The sequence below is a fragment of the Salmo salar genome, chromosome ssa28 (assembly GCF_905237065.1).
Source record: "Salmo salar chromosome ssa28, Ssal_v3.1, whole genome shotgun sequence".
NCBI lineage: Eukaryota > Metazoa > Chordata > Actinopteri > Salmoniformes > Salmonidae > Salmo > Salmo salar.
Window position 1 is genome coordinate 21,631,497 of NC_059469.1, and position 16,536 is coordinate 21,648,032.

The window sequence follows — 16,536 nt, forward strand, 5'->3', positions numbered from 1 at the left end:
GCACACCTGTTAATTAAAATGCATTCCAGGTGACTACCTTATGAAGCTGGTTGAGAGAATGCCAAGAGTGTGCAAAGCTGCCATCAAGGCAAAGGGTGGCTACTGTCATAAGCGTCGTAAGGGACAGACCAAGGCGCAGCGGGTATAGTGCTCATCTTCCTTCTTTATTTAGAGAGAACACTCAAACAAAATAAACAAACGACGAAAAGGTTCTGTAAGGCACACAGGCTATACAGAAAACAACCACCCACAAACCCAAAGGAAAAAACAGGCTGCCTAAGTATGGCTTCTATTCAGAGACAACGAAAGACACGTGCCTCTGATTGGAAACCATACTCGGCCACACATAGAAAACGAACATAGAAAATGAAAACTAGAACAAATCCCCTCTAAATAAACCAACCCCAAAACACACAAAAACAACACCCCCTGCCACGCCCTGACCATACTACAATGACAAATGACCCCTTTACTGGTCAGGACGTGACAGCTACTTTGAAGACTCTCAAATAAAACATATATTTTTTGGGTTACTACAGTACATGATTCCATATGTGTTATTTCATAGTTTTGATGTCTTCACTATTATTCTACAAAGTAGAAATTGTACAAATAAATAAAAACCCTTGAATGAGTAGGTGTGTCCAAATGTTTGACTGGTACTGTATATACAGTGCATTTAGAAGGTATTCTGACCACTTTACTTTTAACCACATTTTGTTACATTACAGCCTTCATCAATCTACACACAATACCCCATATTTAGAAAACAAAAACAGTTTTTTTTATACATTTTTGCACTCTTATGCCAATATGGTATCTGTTTTAAAATTTTAATAAGTATTTAAACCCATTAGAGTCCACCTGTGGTAAATTCAATTGATTGGACATGATTTGGAAAGGCACACACCTGTCTATATAAGATCACACAGTTGACAGTGCATGTCAGAGCAAGAACCAAGCGATGAGGTCGAAGGAATTGTCTGTAGAGCTTAGAGACAAGATTGTGTCGAGGCACAGATCTGGAGAAGGGTACCAAAAAAAATCTGTAGCATTGAAGGTCCCCAAGAACACAGTGGCCTCCATCATAAATGGTAGAAGTTTGGAACCACCAAGAGTCTTCCTAGAGCTGGCCGCCCAGCCAAACTGAGCCTTGGTCAGGGAGGTAATCAAGGACCCGATGGTCACTCTGACAGAGCTCCGGAGTTCCTCTGTGGAGATGGGAGAACCTTCCAGAAGGACAACCATCTCTGCAGCACTCCACAATAAAGAAAAACTGTTTTTGCTTTGTTATTATGGGGTATTGTGTGTAGATTGATAAGGCTGTAACGTAACAAAATGTGGAAAAAGTCAAGGGGTCTGAATACCTTTCTAATGCACTGTATACTTAACAAAAGATATAAACGCAACTGAGTTAAAGTTCATATGAGGAAATCAGTCAATTGAAATAAATAAATTAGGCCCAATCTATGGATTTCACATGACTGGGAATATGTTTTTCAGAGATACCTTTAAAAAATGGGCCTCACAATGGGCCTCAGGATCTCATCACTGTATTTTTGGGTATTCAAGTTGCCATCGATAAAATGCAATTGTGTTCAGTGTCCGTATGCCTGCCCATACCATAACCCCACTATCGCCATGGGGCACTCTGTTCACAACGTTGACATCAGCAAACCCTCACCCACACGATGCCATACACATGGTCTTCGGTTGTGAGGCCGGTTGGACGTACTGCCAAATTCTCTAAAGCAACTATGGAGGCGGCTTTATGGAGAGAAATGAACATTCAATTCAACAGCTCTGGTGGATATTCATGCAGTCAGCATGCCAATTGCACGCTCCCTCAACTTGAGACATCTGTGGCATTGTGTTGTGTGACACAACTGCACATTTTCGAGTGGCCATTTATTGTCCCCAGCACAAGGCGCACCTGTGTAATGATCATGCTGTTCAATCAGCTTCTTGATATGCCACACCTGTCAGGTGGAGGGATTATCTTGGCAAAGGACAAATGCTCACTAACAGGGATGTAAATACATTTGTGCACAAAATTTGAGAGATATCAGCTATTTGTGTGTATGAAACATTTCTGGGATCTTTTATTTCAGTACATGAAACATGGGACCAACACTTTACATGTTGTGTTTATATTTTTGTTCAGTATACTGTATAGTACACTACATGACGAAAAGTATGTGGACACCTGATCATCGAACGTCTCATTCCCAAATTATGGGCATTAATATGGAGTTTGTTCCCCCCGTTGCTGATATTTAACATTTAAGTCATTTAGCAGACGCTCTTATCCAGAGCGACTTACAAATTGGTGCATTCACCTTATGATATCCAGTGGAACAACCACTTTACAATAGTGCATCTAAATCTTTTAAGGGGGGGGGTTAGAAGGATTACTTTATCCTATCCTAGGTATTCCTTAGAGGTGGGGTTTCAGGTGTCTCCGGAAGGTGGTGATTGACTCCGCTGTCCTGGCGTCGTGAGGGAGCTTGTTCCACCATTGGGGTGCCAGAGCAGCGAACAGTTTTGACTGGGCTGAGCGGGAACTGTTCTTCCTCAGAGGTAGGGAGGCGAGCAGGCCAGAGGTGGATGAACGCAGTGCCCTTGTTTGGGTGTAGGGCCTGATCAGAGCCTGAAGGTACGGAGGTGCCGTTCCCCTCACAGCTCCGTAGGCAAGCACCATGGTCTTGTAGCGGATGCGAGCTTCAACTGGAAGCCAGTGGAGAGAGCGGAGGAGCGGGGTGACATGAGAGAACTTGGGAAGGTTGAACACCAGACGGGCTGCGGCGTTCTGGATGAGTTGTAGGGGTTTAATGGCACAGGCAGGGAGCCCAGCCAACAGCGAGTTGCAGTAATCCAGACGGGAGATGACAAGTGCCTGGATTAGGACCTGCGCCGCTTCCTGTGTGAGGCAGGGTCGTACTCTGTGAATGTTGTAGAGCATGAACCTACAGGATCGGGTCACCGCCTTGATGTTAGTGGAGAACAACAGGGTGTTGTCCAGGGTCACGCCAAGGTTCTTAGCACTCTGGGAGGAGGACACAATGGAGTTGTCAACCGTGATGGCGAGATCATGGAACGGGCAGTCCTTCCCCGGGAGGAAGAGCAGCTCTGTCTTGCCGAGGTTCAGCTTGAGGTGGTGATCCGTCATCCACACTGATATGTTTGCCAGAGATGCGATTCGCCACCTGGTTATCAGAAGGGGGAAAGGAGAAGATGAATTGTGTGTCGTCTGCGTAGCAATGATAGGAGAGACCATGTGAGGATATGACAGAGCCAAGTGACTTGGTGTATAGCGAGAATAGGAGAGGGCCTAGAACTGAGCCCTGGGGGACACCAGTGGTGAGAGCACGTGGTGTGGAGACGGATTCTCGCCACGCCACCTGGTAGGAGCGACCTGTCAGGTAGGACGCAATCCAAGAGTGAGCCGTGCCGGAGATGCCCAACTCGGAGAGGGTCGAGAGGAGGATCTGATGGTTCACAGTATCAAAGGCAGCAGATGGGTCTAGAAGGATGAGAGCAGAGGAAAGAGAGTTAGCTTTAGCAGTGCGGAGAGCCTCCGTGACACAGAGAAGAGCAGTCTCAGTTGAATGACCAGTCTTGAAACCTGACTGATTTGGATCAAGAAGGTCATTCTGAGAGAGATAGCAAGAGAGCTGGCCAAGGACGGCACGCTCAAGAGTTTTGGAGAGAAAAGAAAGAAGGGATACTGGTCTGTAGTTGTTGACATCGGAGGGATCGAGTGTAGGTTTTTTGAGAAGGGGTGCAACTCTCGCTCTCTTGAAGACGGAAGGGACGTAGCCAGCGATCAAGGATGAGTTGATGAGCGAGGTGAGGTAAGGGAGAAGGTCTCCGGAAATGGTCTGGAGAAGAGAGGAGGGGATAGGGTCAAGCGGGCAGGTTGTTGGGCGGCCGGCCGTCACAAGACGCGAGATTTCATCTGGAGAGAGAGGGGAGAAAGAGGTCAAAGCACAGGGTAGGGCAGTGTGAGCAGGACCAGCGGTGTCGTTTGACTTAGCAAACGAGGATCGGATGTCGTCGACCTTCTTTTCAAAATGGTTGACGAAGTCATCCGCAGAGAGGGAGGAGGGGGGGGGAGGGGGAGGAGGATTCAGGAGGGAGGAGAAGGTGGCAAAGAGCTTCCTAGGGTTAGAGGCAGATGTTTGGAATTTAGAGTGGTAGAAAGTGGCTTTAGCAGCAGAGACAGAAGAGGAAAATGTAGAGAGGAGGGAGTGAAAGGATGCCAGGTCCGCAGGGAGGCGAGTTTTCCTCCATTTCCACTCGGCTGCCCGGAGCCCTGTTCTGTGAGCTCGCAATGAGTCGTCGAGCCACGGAGCAGGAGGGGAGGACCGAGCCGGCCTGGAGGATAGGGGACATAGAGAGTCAAAGGATGCAGAAAGGGAGGAGAGGAGGGTTGAGGAGGCAGAATCAGGAGATAGGTTGGAGAAGGTTTGAGCAGAGGGAAGAGATGATAGGATGGAAGAGGAGAGAGTAGCGGGGGAGAGAGAGCGAAGGTTGGGACGGCGCAATACCATCCGAGTAGGGGCAGAGTGAGAAGTGTTGGATGCGAGCGAGAGGGAAAAGGATACAAGGTAGTGGTCGGAGACTTGGAGGGGAGTTGCAATGAGATTAGTGGAAGAACAGCATCTAATAAAGATGAGGTCAAGCGTATTGTCTGCCTTGTGAGTAGGGGGGGAAGGTGAGAGGGTGAGGTCAAAAGAGGAGAGGAGTGGAAAGAAGGAGGCAGAGAGGAATGAGTCAAAGGTAGACATGGGGAGGTTAAAGTCACCCAGAACTGTGAGAGGTGAGCCATCCTCAGGAAAGGAACTTATCAAGGCGTCAAGCTCATTGATGAACTCTCCAAGGGAACCTGGAGGGCGATAAATGATAAGGATGTTAAGCTTGAAAGGGCTGGTAACTGTGACAGCATGGAATTCAAAGGAGGCGATAGACAGATGGGTCAGGGGAGAAAGAGAGAATGTCCACTTGGGAGAGATGAGGATCCCAGTGCCACCACCCCGCTGACCAGAAGCTTTCGGGGTGTGCGAGAACACGTGGGCAGACGAGGAGAGAGCAGTAGGAGTAGCAGTGTTATTTGTGGTAATCCATGTTTCCGTCAGCGCCAAGAAGTCGAGGGACTGGAGGGTAGCATAGGCTGAGATGAACTCTGCCTTGTTGGCCGCAGACCGGCAGTTCCAGAGGCTGCCGGAGACCTGGAACTCCACGTGGGTCATGCGCACTGGGACCACCAGGTTAGAGTGGCAGTGGCCACGTGGTGTGAAGCGTTTGTATGGCCTGTGCAGAGGGGAGAGAACAGGGATAGACAGACACATAGTTGACAGGCTACAGAAGAGGCTACGCTAATGCAAAGGAGATTGGAATGACAAGTGGACTACACGTCTCGAATGTTCAGAAAGTTAAGCTTACGTTGCAAAAATCTTATTGACTAAAATGATTAAAATGATACAGTACTGCTGGCTGGTGAAGTAGGCTAGCTAGCAGTGGCTGCGTTGTTGACTTTGTTTGAAAGTGTAGCTGGCTAGGTAACCTCGATAGTTTCAGTACTACACCTTATCATGATACAAAGGCAACTATGTAGCTAGCTAACATAACACTAATCAAGACGTTCCTTTGTAATGTATTTAGTTTCTACAATGCTGCTCGTCGGTAATAGTTGGCTAGGTTTGGAAATGGCGTCGCGGGGGACGAAAATAGCTGGCCAGCTAACCTCGATAATTACTCTAAACTACACAATTATCAAACTATGACAAACTATGACAAAGACAACTTATTGACTAAAATGACTAAAATGATACAGTACTGCTGGCTGGTAAAGTAGGCTAGCTAGCAGTGGCTGCTTGTTGACTTTGTTTGAAAGTGTAGCTGGCTAGGTAACCTCGATAGTTTCAGTGCTACACCTTATCATGATACAAAGGCAACTATGTAGCTAGCTAACACTAGCTAACCTGGCTAGCTAACCTCGATAATTCCTCTAAACTACACAATTATCTTAGATACAAAGACAGCAAAGACAACTATGTAGCTAGCTAACACTACACTAATCAAATCGTTCCGTTGTAATGTATTAGTTTCTACAGTGCTGCTAGTCGGTAGAAGTTGGCTAGCTAGCTAGCAGTTGTTGACTAAGTAGGAGAACGGTGGCGCGGCGCGGCGGACAAAAATAGCTGGCTAGCTAACCTCGATAATTACTCTAAACTACACAATTATCTTTGATACAAAGACAGCTAAGTAGCTAGCTAAAAAATTGCTCAGATCAAACAAATCAAACCGTTGTAATGTAGGCTTTCCTCTAGATGTTGGAACATTGCTGGGGGGACTTGCTTCCATTCAGCCACAAGAGCATTAGTGAGGTCGGGCACTGATGTTGGGCGATTAAGCCTGGCTCACAGTCGGCATTCCAATTCATCCCAAAGGTGTTCGATGGGTCAGGCCATTCAAGTTGTTCCTCACCGATCTCAACAAACTATTTCTGTATGGACCTCGCTTTGTGCACGGGGGTTATTGTCATGCTTAAATAGGAATAGGCCTTCCCCAAACTGTTGCCACAAAGTTGGAAGCACAGAATTGTCTAGAATGTCATTGTATGCTGTTAAGATTTCCCTTCACTGGAACTTAGGGCCCTTGCCCAAACAATGAAAAACAGCCCCAGACCCTTATTCCTCCTCCACCAAACTTTACAGTTGGCACTATGCATTGGGGCAGGTAGCATTCTCCTTGCATCCGCCAAACCCAGATTCATCCGTCGGACTGCCAGATGGTGAAGCGTGATTCATCACTCCAGAGAAAGCGTTTCCACTGCTCCAGAGTCCAATGGTGGCGAGCTTTACACCACTCCAGCCGACGTTTGGCATTACTCATGGTGATCTTAAGCTTATGTGTGGCTGCTTGGCCATGGAAACCCATTTCATGAAGCTCCCAACGAACATTTCTTGTGCTGACGTTCCATCCAGAGGTAGTTTGGTAGTGAGTGTTGCAACCGAGTACAGACGACTTTTACGTGCTACATGCTTCAGCACTCGGCCGTTCCGTCTGGTGAGCTTGTGTGGCCTACCACTTCGCGGCTGAGCCGTTGTTACTCCTAGACGTTTCCACTTCACAATAACAGCACTTACAGTTGACTGGGGAAGCTGTAGCAGAGCAGAATTTTGACGAACTGACTTGTTGGAAAGGTGGCATCCTATAGCGGTGCCACGTTGAAAGTCACTGAGCTCTTCAGTAAGGCCATTCTACTGCCAATGTTTGTCTATGGAGATAGAATGGCTGTGTGCTCGATTTTATATGGCCCATGTTGACTCCGATACTTCCACTGTTGTGTCAAGTTAGCTGGGTGGTGGACCATTCTTGATACACACAGGAAATAGCCAAATCCACTAGGGGTGTCCACATACTTTTGTATATATAGTGTATATCAGATGACTGGTGGGTTAGGTTCAGATAAAGGGGAAGCAGTGGAAGTGTCTCGGAGTGTGTTTAGAGGGGTGGGGTGCCCCGCTGACCAGGGGAAGGGGACAGAGAGAAGGGCAGAGACAGGGTAGACTGCCCACCCCTCTCCTCCCCTCCCTAAGGCCCAACCTCCATTGTTCAGCAGTGACCCCACCCGCACAAAACAGGGGGGGGTCACCAGTTCACCATATAATGAACCTGATTTGAGGTCAGAGGTCACAACCCCAACGTATGTTAGACGCCGTAATTTCTAAACTCACATTCTTACTCACCACACACACAATCTGCTCCCGGTACAAAAGACAGGTCAATGGAAGCATTATGTCATTGTGGTCAATAGACTAGAAAGTGTTTTTACAAACTCAAACTTGTATAACCTTCACATCTGTGTCCTTACAATGGATTTGTGAAGTGACATTTCTTGTAAAGCAAGAAAATGAGTCTGAAACCATCTTAGATAAGTGCAGGAAGTGATTAGTGGAACAATGAGACTGAAAAAGGAGAGGAAAACTAGAAGCTTTATCTCATCTGTACAAAACAACAGTACAAGGGCCTTATCATCATCCATCTGCATGAAATCCCTATTCTCTACAGCGGCCTATCCCCTACACATCACCAACTATACCAAAACCCTGTTCACTACATGTGTTACCTCAGTACCCCACATAACACCCACATGGACTAAGGTCGGAGTTCACTCAGGAAGCTGATCTGGTGTGTTCCCATTGGAGGCAGCCAGAGATACCTCAGAGATAGCGTATTACTACTAGGCCTTACTGTATCTCCTTCTGCTGGTATAGCCTGCTTCCTGTTTCCAGCACAGAGAGGGACTTTCTTTCTCCATAGATGGAGGTCAATGTATCCTTCCACATGTCCCCGAATGTACTCTCACTGTTTCCCAAAGCATTATTTAATCCCATCACACTGAGGCTAAGTGCCCACTGTGATGCACTGTCCTGCCCCCCTACTGAAATCAAGTGTATTTCTTTTATTGTTTTATTCCAGTCTGGAATTCTAAACCCAGGTCACAATGTTCTGTGTGTGGTAAGGGACACAGTCAGGCCCATCAGTCGGGTCAGTCAGTCAGGCCATGCTGTGCACCGCTTCACACCATCCTGTTCCACTCCCGTCTCCCCCATCCCGATCCACTCCCCTCTGCTCCATCCCGCTCTGCTCCCCTCTCCCCCATCCCGCTCTGCTCCCCTCTCCTTCATCCCGCTCTGCTCCCCTCTCCTCCATCCCGCTCTGCTCCCCTCTCCTCCATCCCGCTCTGCTCCCCTCTCCTCCATCCCGCTCTGCTCCCCTCTCCTCCATCCCGCTCTGCTCCCCTCTCCTCCATCCCGCTCTGCTCCCCTCTCCTCTATCCCGCTCCACTCCCCTCTGCTTCATCCCGCTCCCCTCTCCTCCATCCCTCTCTGCTCCCCTCTCCTCCATCCCGCTCTGCTCCCCTCTCCTCCATCCCGCTCTGCTCCCCTCTGCTCCATCCCACTCCCCTCTGCTCCATCCCTCTCTGCTCCCCTCTCCTCCATCCCTCTCTGCTCCCCTCTCCTCCATCCCGCTCCGCTCCCCTCTCCTCCATCCCGCTCCACTCCCCTTTCCTCCATCCCGCTCCACTCCCCTCTGCTCCATCCCGCTCCTCTCCCCTCTCCTCCATCCCGCTATGCTCCCCTTTCCTCCATCCCGCTCCGCTCCCCTCTCCTCCATCCCGCTATGCTCCCCTTTCCTCCATCCCACTCCGCTCCCCTCTGCTCCATCCCGCTCCGCTCCCCCCTCCATCCCGCTCCGCTCCCCTCTCCTCCATCCCGCTATGCTCCCCTTTCCTCCATCCCACTCCGCTCCCCTCTGCTCTTTCCCGCTCCGCTCCCCTCTCCTCCATCCCGCTCCGCTCCCCTCTGCTCCATCCCGCTCCGCTCCCCTCTCCTCCATCCCGCTATGCTCCCCTTTCCTCCATCCCGCTCCGCTCCCCTCTCCTCCATCCCGCTCCGCTCCCCTCTGCTCCATCCCGCTCCGCTCCGCTCCCCTCTCCTCCATCCCGCTCCGCTCCCCTCTCCTCCATCCCGCTATGCTCCCCTTTCCTCCAGCCCGCTCCGCTCCGCTCCCCTCTGCTCCATCCCGCTCCGCTCCCCTCTCCTCCATCCCGCTATGCTCCCCTTTCCTCTATCCCGCTCCGCTCCCCTCTCCTCCATCCCGCTCCGCTCCACACGGATTTCCTACAGAAGAGACAGATTTGCATAGGGAAGGTCACCAGCTAACGTGATTGGAAAGTTTCCCCCAGATTGCAACGCTGAGAGCCAGTAGGGGCTTTGTGTTGGATTATGCTAGATCTGGGTTGTATTGTTGCATTTAGTCAAATTACTTTAGCACTCATTTGGGATAATATTGGTCCTGACAGAGGCTATTGTGATTAGAGTGACGGCTGCTTTGGGTGTGATTGGAGGGGGAGGGTGAGGGGGGTGACTGAAGCCCAGCATGGTGCTGATCTGACCGTGAGTGCGTTACCAGGGTGATCACCGTGGGCAACGAGGCGTGCATGAACACAAGTCTGTTTCCTCTTCTCATCTCCTGCTCAATGACGCTCCTGTCACCCGTCTCCCCAAAGAGAGGACAAACATGAGTGGCCACGTTAACACACACACAGTCTCTGTCTGTCAAACTCACTCACTCTCACTCATATTTGAATACAATTACACTCCACTTCCTCCACTTTCTCATACAGGTTTAATCTCTTAAATCTTAATATCACCTTTATATTCCTTATATTCTCATCTGTATTTAAAACTATTTATCTTAAGTACTCCTACAAACAGGCAGTTACAGTATACCATCTCATTCCAACCCCTCCACCTTAGTCTTGCCATCTCTTTTTAAATCTCTCATTTCATCTAAAGGAGTTTGACATACATTGCACTAGTGTTCAATGATCTGATAATGGTCATTACTGAGTAATGACATATGATAGCTTGTTGAGTTCCCTTAGACTTGCAAAAAACTCTAACAATTATTCAAATGTCACTAGGTTTGTACAGTTTTATATCATGTCACTGTTGAGGTTTGGGGATTAAAATGATGGTTGTTACTTGTAAATTATATAAATTGAATGTTGTTTTTATAATTTTCTAACATCATATTTTATTTATATAAATACAGTGAGCTCCAAAGGTATTGGGACAGTGACTTTTTTTGTCTTATTTTGGCTCTGTACTCCAGCACATTTGAAATGATACAATGACGGAGGTTAAATTGGAGCCCCCCCCCCCTGTTTTGCCATCAGAACAGCCTCAATTCGTTGGGACATGGACTCTACAAGGTGTAGAAAGCGTTCCACAGGGATGCTGGCCCATGTTGACTCCGATACTTCCACTGTTATGTCAAGTTAGCTGGGTGGTGGACCATTCTTGATACACACAGGAAACTGTTGAGCGTGAAAATCCCAACAGCGTTGCAGTTCTTGACACAAAACCAGTGAGCCTTGCACCTACTACCATACCCCATTCTAAGACATTTCAATATTTTGTCTTGCCCGTTCACCGTCTGAATGGCACATATACACAATCCATGTCTCAATTGTCTCAAGGCTTCCTTCTTTAACCTGTCTCCTCCCCTTCATGATTTAACAAGTGACATCAATAAGGGATCATAGCTTTCACCTAGTCAGTCTATTTCCTGGAAAGAGCAATGTTTTGTCAAATGGTATTTTTTTTATGTGTATTAACTTTTATTCAGGATAGCCTAATTGAGACCGGGGTCTCATTCCCAATCGTGTCCTGAGTACAAACATTTTCCACAACAGGAAGAACAATTTACATTTAAAACAAGAAGAATAAAATAACCACAAGGCACAACCTCAAGACCACAACAAATGAACCATTCAAATCAATCCTCAGTTAATGAATTCAACACTAGAGTCCTAAACTGCCCTAGTGGCACCAGGGAATCATTTTGTATGTTATTCCAACAATGAGGGGCACTAAAACTAAAGGAGGATTTACCTCAAGTTAACCAATCCTGCAAGTGGGTTTGGTAGCTCATTATTTTATACATTAGCAATGAAGTTAGGTAAGTTGGAAGCTTGTGTAGCAGGGCTTTGTAAACAAAAAGGAAGAAAGGAATTGTTATATGGGACTTTAATGAGGACCAGCCAAACTTTTTGATACAGGATGCAGTGGTGAGTATTAAAACTGTCACCAGTGATCAAACGAATGGCGCTATGGTAGACGGCATCCAAAGGTTTAAGAGTAGTGTCTGCTGCAACCTGGTAAATGGTCTCATCAATATCAAGGACTGTCAGGAAAGTTGACTGTACAATCGGCTTCCTGCTATTTAGGGAGATGCTATATATATATATATTTTTTTTTAACACACTTAAAATCTTAGCTTTTTAACAAACTCATCCATATGCTTTTTAAACATTAAGTCTTTGGCTTCCCTGTGGCTCAGTTGGTAGAGCATGGTGTTTGCAACGCCAGGGTTGTGGGTTCGATTCCCACGGGGGGCCAGTACAAAAAAATATAAAATGAAATGTCAATTGAAATGCCCAGGTATTTGTAGGTGGGAACCCGATCAATGGGAGGACCATGAATAAATATGTAGTCCATCTGAAACATTCAGGAGAGAGCTAGAGAACATGTATTTAGTCTTGCCTGCATTAAGTACACATTTTAAACCAACCAGGGCTTTCTGTAAGGTAACAAGGTCAGATTGCAGCTCTAACATAGCCTGGTCAACAGTTGGCTAATGGCATACATAACAGTGTCATCTGCATACAGATGAATATTAGAAGTTGTATTAAAGTAGTCAAACGTTTAGTATTTGGTCCCATATTCCTAGCACGCAGACTACATCAAGCTTGTGACTTTACAAACTTGTTGGATGCATATGCTGTTTGTTTTGGTTGTGTTTCAGATTATTTTGTGCCCAATAGGAATTAATGGTAAATAATGTATTGTGTCATTTCGGAGTCATTTTCATTGTAAATAAGAGTAGAGAGCATTCGGAGAGTTTTCAGACCACTTCGCTTTTTCCACATTTTGTTACGTTACAGCCTTACTCTAAAATTGATAAATTGTTTATTTCCCGCATCAATACCTCATAATGACAAAGTGAAAACAGTTTTTTATAAATTCAGAAATACCTTATTTACGTAAGTATTCAGACCCTTTGCTCTGAGACTCGAAATTGAGCTCAGGTGCTTCCTGTTTCCATTGATCATACTTGAGATGTTTTTACAACTTCATTGGAGTCCACCTGTGGTAAATCTAATTGATTGGACATGATTTGGAAAGGCACGCACCTGTTTATTTAAGGTCCCACAGTTGACAGTGCACGTCAGAGGAAAAACCAAGCCATTAGGTCGAAGGAATTGTCGGTAGAGCTCCGAGACAGGATTGTGGCGAAGCACAGATCTGGGGAAGGGTACCAAAAAATATCTGCAGCATTGAAGGTACCCAAGAACACAGTGGCCTCCATCATTCTTAAATGGAAGAAGTTTGGAACCACCAAGACTCCTCCTAGAGCTGGCTGCCCAGCCAAACTGAGCAATAGGGGGAGTATGGCCTTGGTCAGGGAGGTGACCAAGAACCCGATGGTCAGTCTGACAGAGCTCCAGAGTTCCTCTGTGGAGGAGAGAGAACCTTCCAGAAGGACAAATATCTCTGCAGCACTCCACCAATCAGGCCTTTATGGTAGAGTGGCCAGCTCAGGTCCTCAGACTGGAGTGAAGGTTCACCTTCCAACAGGACAAGGACCCTAAGCACCCAGCCAAGACACCGCAGGAGTGTCTTCGGGACAAGTCTCAATGTCCTTGAGTGGCCCAGCCAGAGCCCGGACTTGAACCCGATCTAACATCTCTGGAGAGACCTGAGAACAGTTGTGCAGTGACGCTCCCCATCCAGCCTGACAGAGCTTGAGAGCATCTGCAGAGATTAATCAAAGAAACTCCCTAAATACATGTGTGCCAAGCTTGTAGCGTCATTCCCAAGAAGACTCAAGAATGTAATCGCTGCCAAAGGTGCTTCAAGAAAGTACTGAGTAAAAAAACATTTGCAAAAAAAAAAATATTAAATGTGTTTTTGTTTTGTCGTTATGGGTTATTGTGTGTAGATTGATGAGGGGGGGGGACAATTTAATCAATTTTAAAATAAGGTTGTAACATTACAAAATGTGGAAAAAGTCAAGGGGTCTAAATACTTTCTGAATGCACCTGTATGTTTCTAAACACTTCTACATTAATGTGGATGCTACCATGATTATGGATAGTCCTGACTGAATGGTGAATAATGATGAGTGAGAAAGTAACAGATGCACAATCATACCCCCCCAAAAATGGTAAGCTCCCCTGTAATGACGAGAGGTTAGCGTGTCTTGGAGGTATGATATTTGTGCATCTGTAACTTTCTCACTCATCATTATTTATGATTCATTCAGGATTATCCATAATCATGGTAGCATCCACAAGTGTTTAGAAACATATTATATTCTTATTTACAATAAAAGTGACACAAATGGCACTACATTGTTTACCATTCATTTATACCGGGTACAAAATAATCTGAAACACAACCAAAACAAACAGCAAATGCATCCAACAATTTTTTTGGAGTCACAAGCTTGATATAGTCATTTCGTACTATGAATATTGGACCAAATACTTTTGACTACTTTAATACACCTTTAAGTGAGTTTGTCCTTATACTTTTGCTCCCCAAAAATAGGGGGACATGTACAAAAAGTGCTGTAATTTCTAAATGGTTCACCTGATATGGATGAGAATACCTTCAAATTAAAGCTGACAGTCTGCACTTTAACCTCATTTCAAATCCGAAGTACAGAGCCAAAACAACAGCTAGCTCACTGTACAGGAATACAGATCATTACTTTGTATACTTGTGTTCAAATCATTGTTTAGAAAAATCAAGATCTGTTAGTGATTTGAAGTGTGTGTGTGTGTGTGTGTGTGTGTGTGTGTGTGTGTGTGTGTGTGTGTCATATGTTTGATGATATCTGTGTAAATTTGAGACTTTGATGAAAATAAAGGGAGGAGAATATAAATAAATAATAAATGAATTTTAATCATGCAAATAGTTTTTCTTCTGTTTGTGGATTTATTTGTAAACAAAGGAAAATAAATAGCCTCCTAGTTTATCTTGAGTCACTATCACTGGAATGCATTCTAATCTATCTCTTTCTCCCCCTCTATTTCTCTTCCTCCCCCCTCCCTCCCTCTCTCCCTCCCTCCTCAGCTTGTTTCTGGACCAGTACAGAGGCAGCCTGGTTGATGCAATAAGGAGATTACTGCGACCAGACGTAAGTGTGTTTCAATTCACTCTGCAGCAACGGACTCCCCCGTAATTAGGCTTCACCCAGTGATTGAGACAGTAATGGAATGGCAGGATTAATATCATGTAATACTTTAGTACTTATTGTGTACAACTTGAATGGAGTCCTATAATCTATTTAATGCTTTCCCCCTAATCATAAAGCGGGGAACTTCTCATATTTGCCCCCGGTGATAAGAGACACGCTACGAGAGGCAAAGTAAATGAAAAAAGGCTTCAAAGATAATGTGTGATTTCTATTTATCTGTCTGGCTTTTTCAAGTATTGGCTTTGATAGGAAATGTCTTCATATTAAAAGGGGAGGGTGAAAGGGAGAAGAGGAGGAGGAGAGGGTGTGAAAGTGCTGACGTGATAACGGTGGCGGGTCCATGATCTTTGTAATCCATTCAGAGACGAGGAAGTGGTACTGATCCAAAACACTACAGTTTGAACCCCTTGCCCCATCTCTTTCCTCCTCTTCTTCACCCTCCCTCTATCCCTCTTTCCTCCCTGGGTGTCCAGAGGGTATAGATAGATACACAGGTCCCCTCTAGAGTAATGTTTTACTTAAATTTCCTTTAAGTTCACTGTAAACCATGTACTATGGCCGGTTTACCAGATGTACACATCTAATGTATGATTATCTCAAAATTAGTCTTTAGACCTAATTTCCCTCTTTAATCTATCTCACCCTAAAACCACATTACCACAGACTGGCCCCTGAACAGATTCCACAACAGATTGACAAAACAATTCATTTCTACTAATGATGTTAGTTTGTTTTTCCAACATGGAGGCGTGCCATCCCCATCCTAATCAGCCCATTACAGTAGAATTGTTTTTTTAGGGCGTGGGGGATTCTGACTCCTCAAACAGATGAAAAAACAGCTGTCAAAACCAGCTCATCCCCTTGTTATTCTTGTTTTTGATGTTTATTTTGTTTGTACTGCTGTGTGCCTTCCCATCCTCCCATTTAATTAAAACAAATAACATGATCAAAAATATGAAATAATATTTAAAGCCGAAGGATTTCAAAGAAACTTTGAACCTGGAGCTAATCCCCTTACTGCTGGTGGTCTGACTGTGCTAGCTGTACTGGTTCATCTAGAAAGTGTGGATGCGTTTCAGCCATTGATTGGATTAGGTGAGTTTTAATATTTTAGTTTATTATCTAATATAATACCTGGGAGAAATCAAATAGAATGGAATCACAATAATACAGATGGCCACTCCCTGGCTGACTCCCTGGCTGACTCCCTGGCTGACTCCCTGGCTGACTCCCTGGCTGACTCCCTGGCTGACTCCCTGGCTGACTCCCTGGCTGACTCCCTGGCTGGCTCCCTGGCTGGCTCCCTGGCTGGCTCCCTGGCTGGCTCCCTGGCTGACTCCCTGGCTGACTCCCTGGCTGGCTCCCTGGCTGGCTCCCTGGCTGGCTCCCTGGCTGACTCCCTGGCTGGCTCCCTGGCTGACTCCCTGGCTGACTCCCTGGCTGGCTCCCTGGCTGGCTCCCTGGCTGGCTCCCTGGCTGACTCCCTGACTGACTCCCTGGCTGGCTCCCTGGCTGGCTCCCTGGCTGGCTCCCTGACTGACTCCCTGGCTGGCTCCCTGGCTGGCTCCCTGGCTGACTCCCTGGCTGACTCCCTGGCTGACTCCCTGGCTGGCTCCCTGGCTGACTCCCTGACTGACTCCCTGGCTGGCTCCCTGGCTGGCTCCCTGGCTGGCTCCCTGGCTGGCTCCCTGG

At 46.5% G+C, this 16,536-nt stretch overlaps 1 protein-coding gene across 1 annotated transcript in view; it reads left to right on the forward strand.

Annotated features, from left to right (window-relative positions):
* Positions 1–16,536, forward strand: part of camkmt (calmodulin-lysine N-methyltransferase) — a 262,674-nt gene that overhangs the window by 213,157 nt on the left and 32,981 nt on the right. Inside the window, exon 9 of the mRNA XM_014179982.2 lies at positions 14,721–14,784. Coding sequence (XP_014035457.1) covers positions 14,721–14,784 — 64 coding nt within the window. The remainder of the gene's footprint in view (positions 1–14,720; positions 14,785–16,536) is intronic.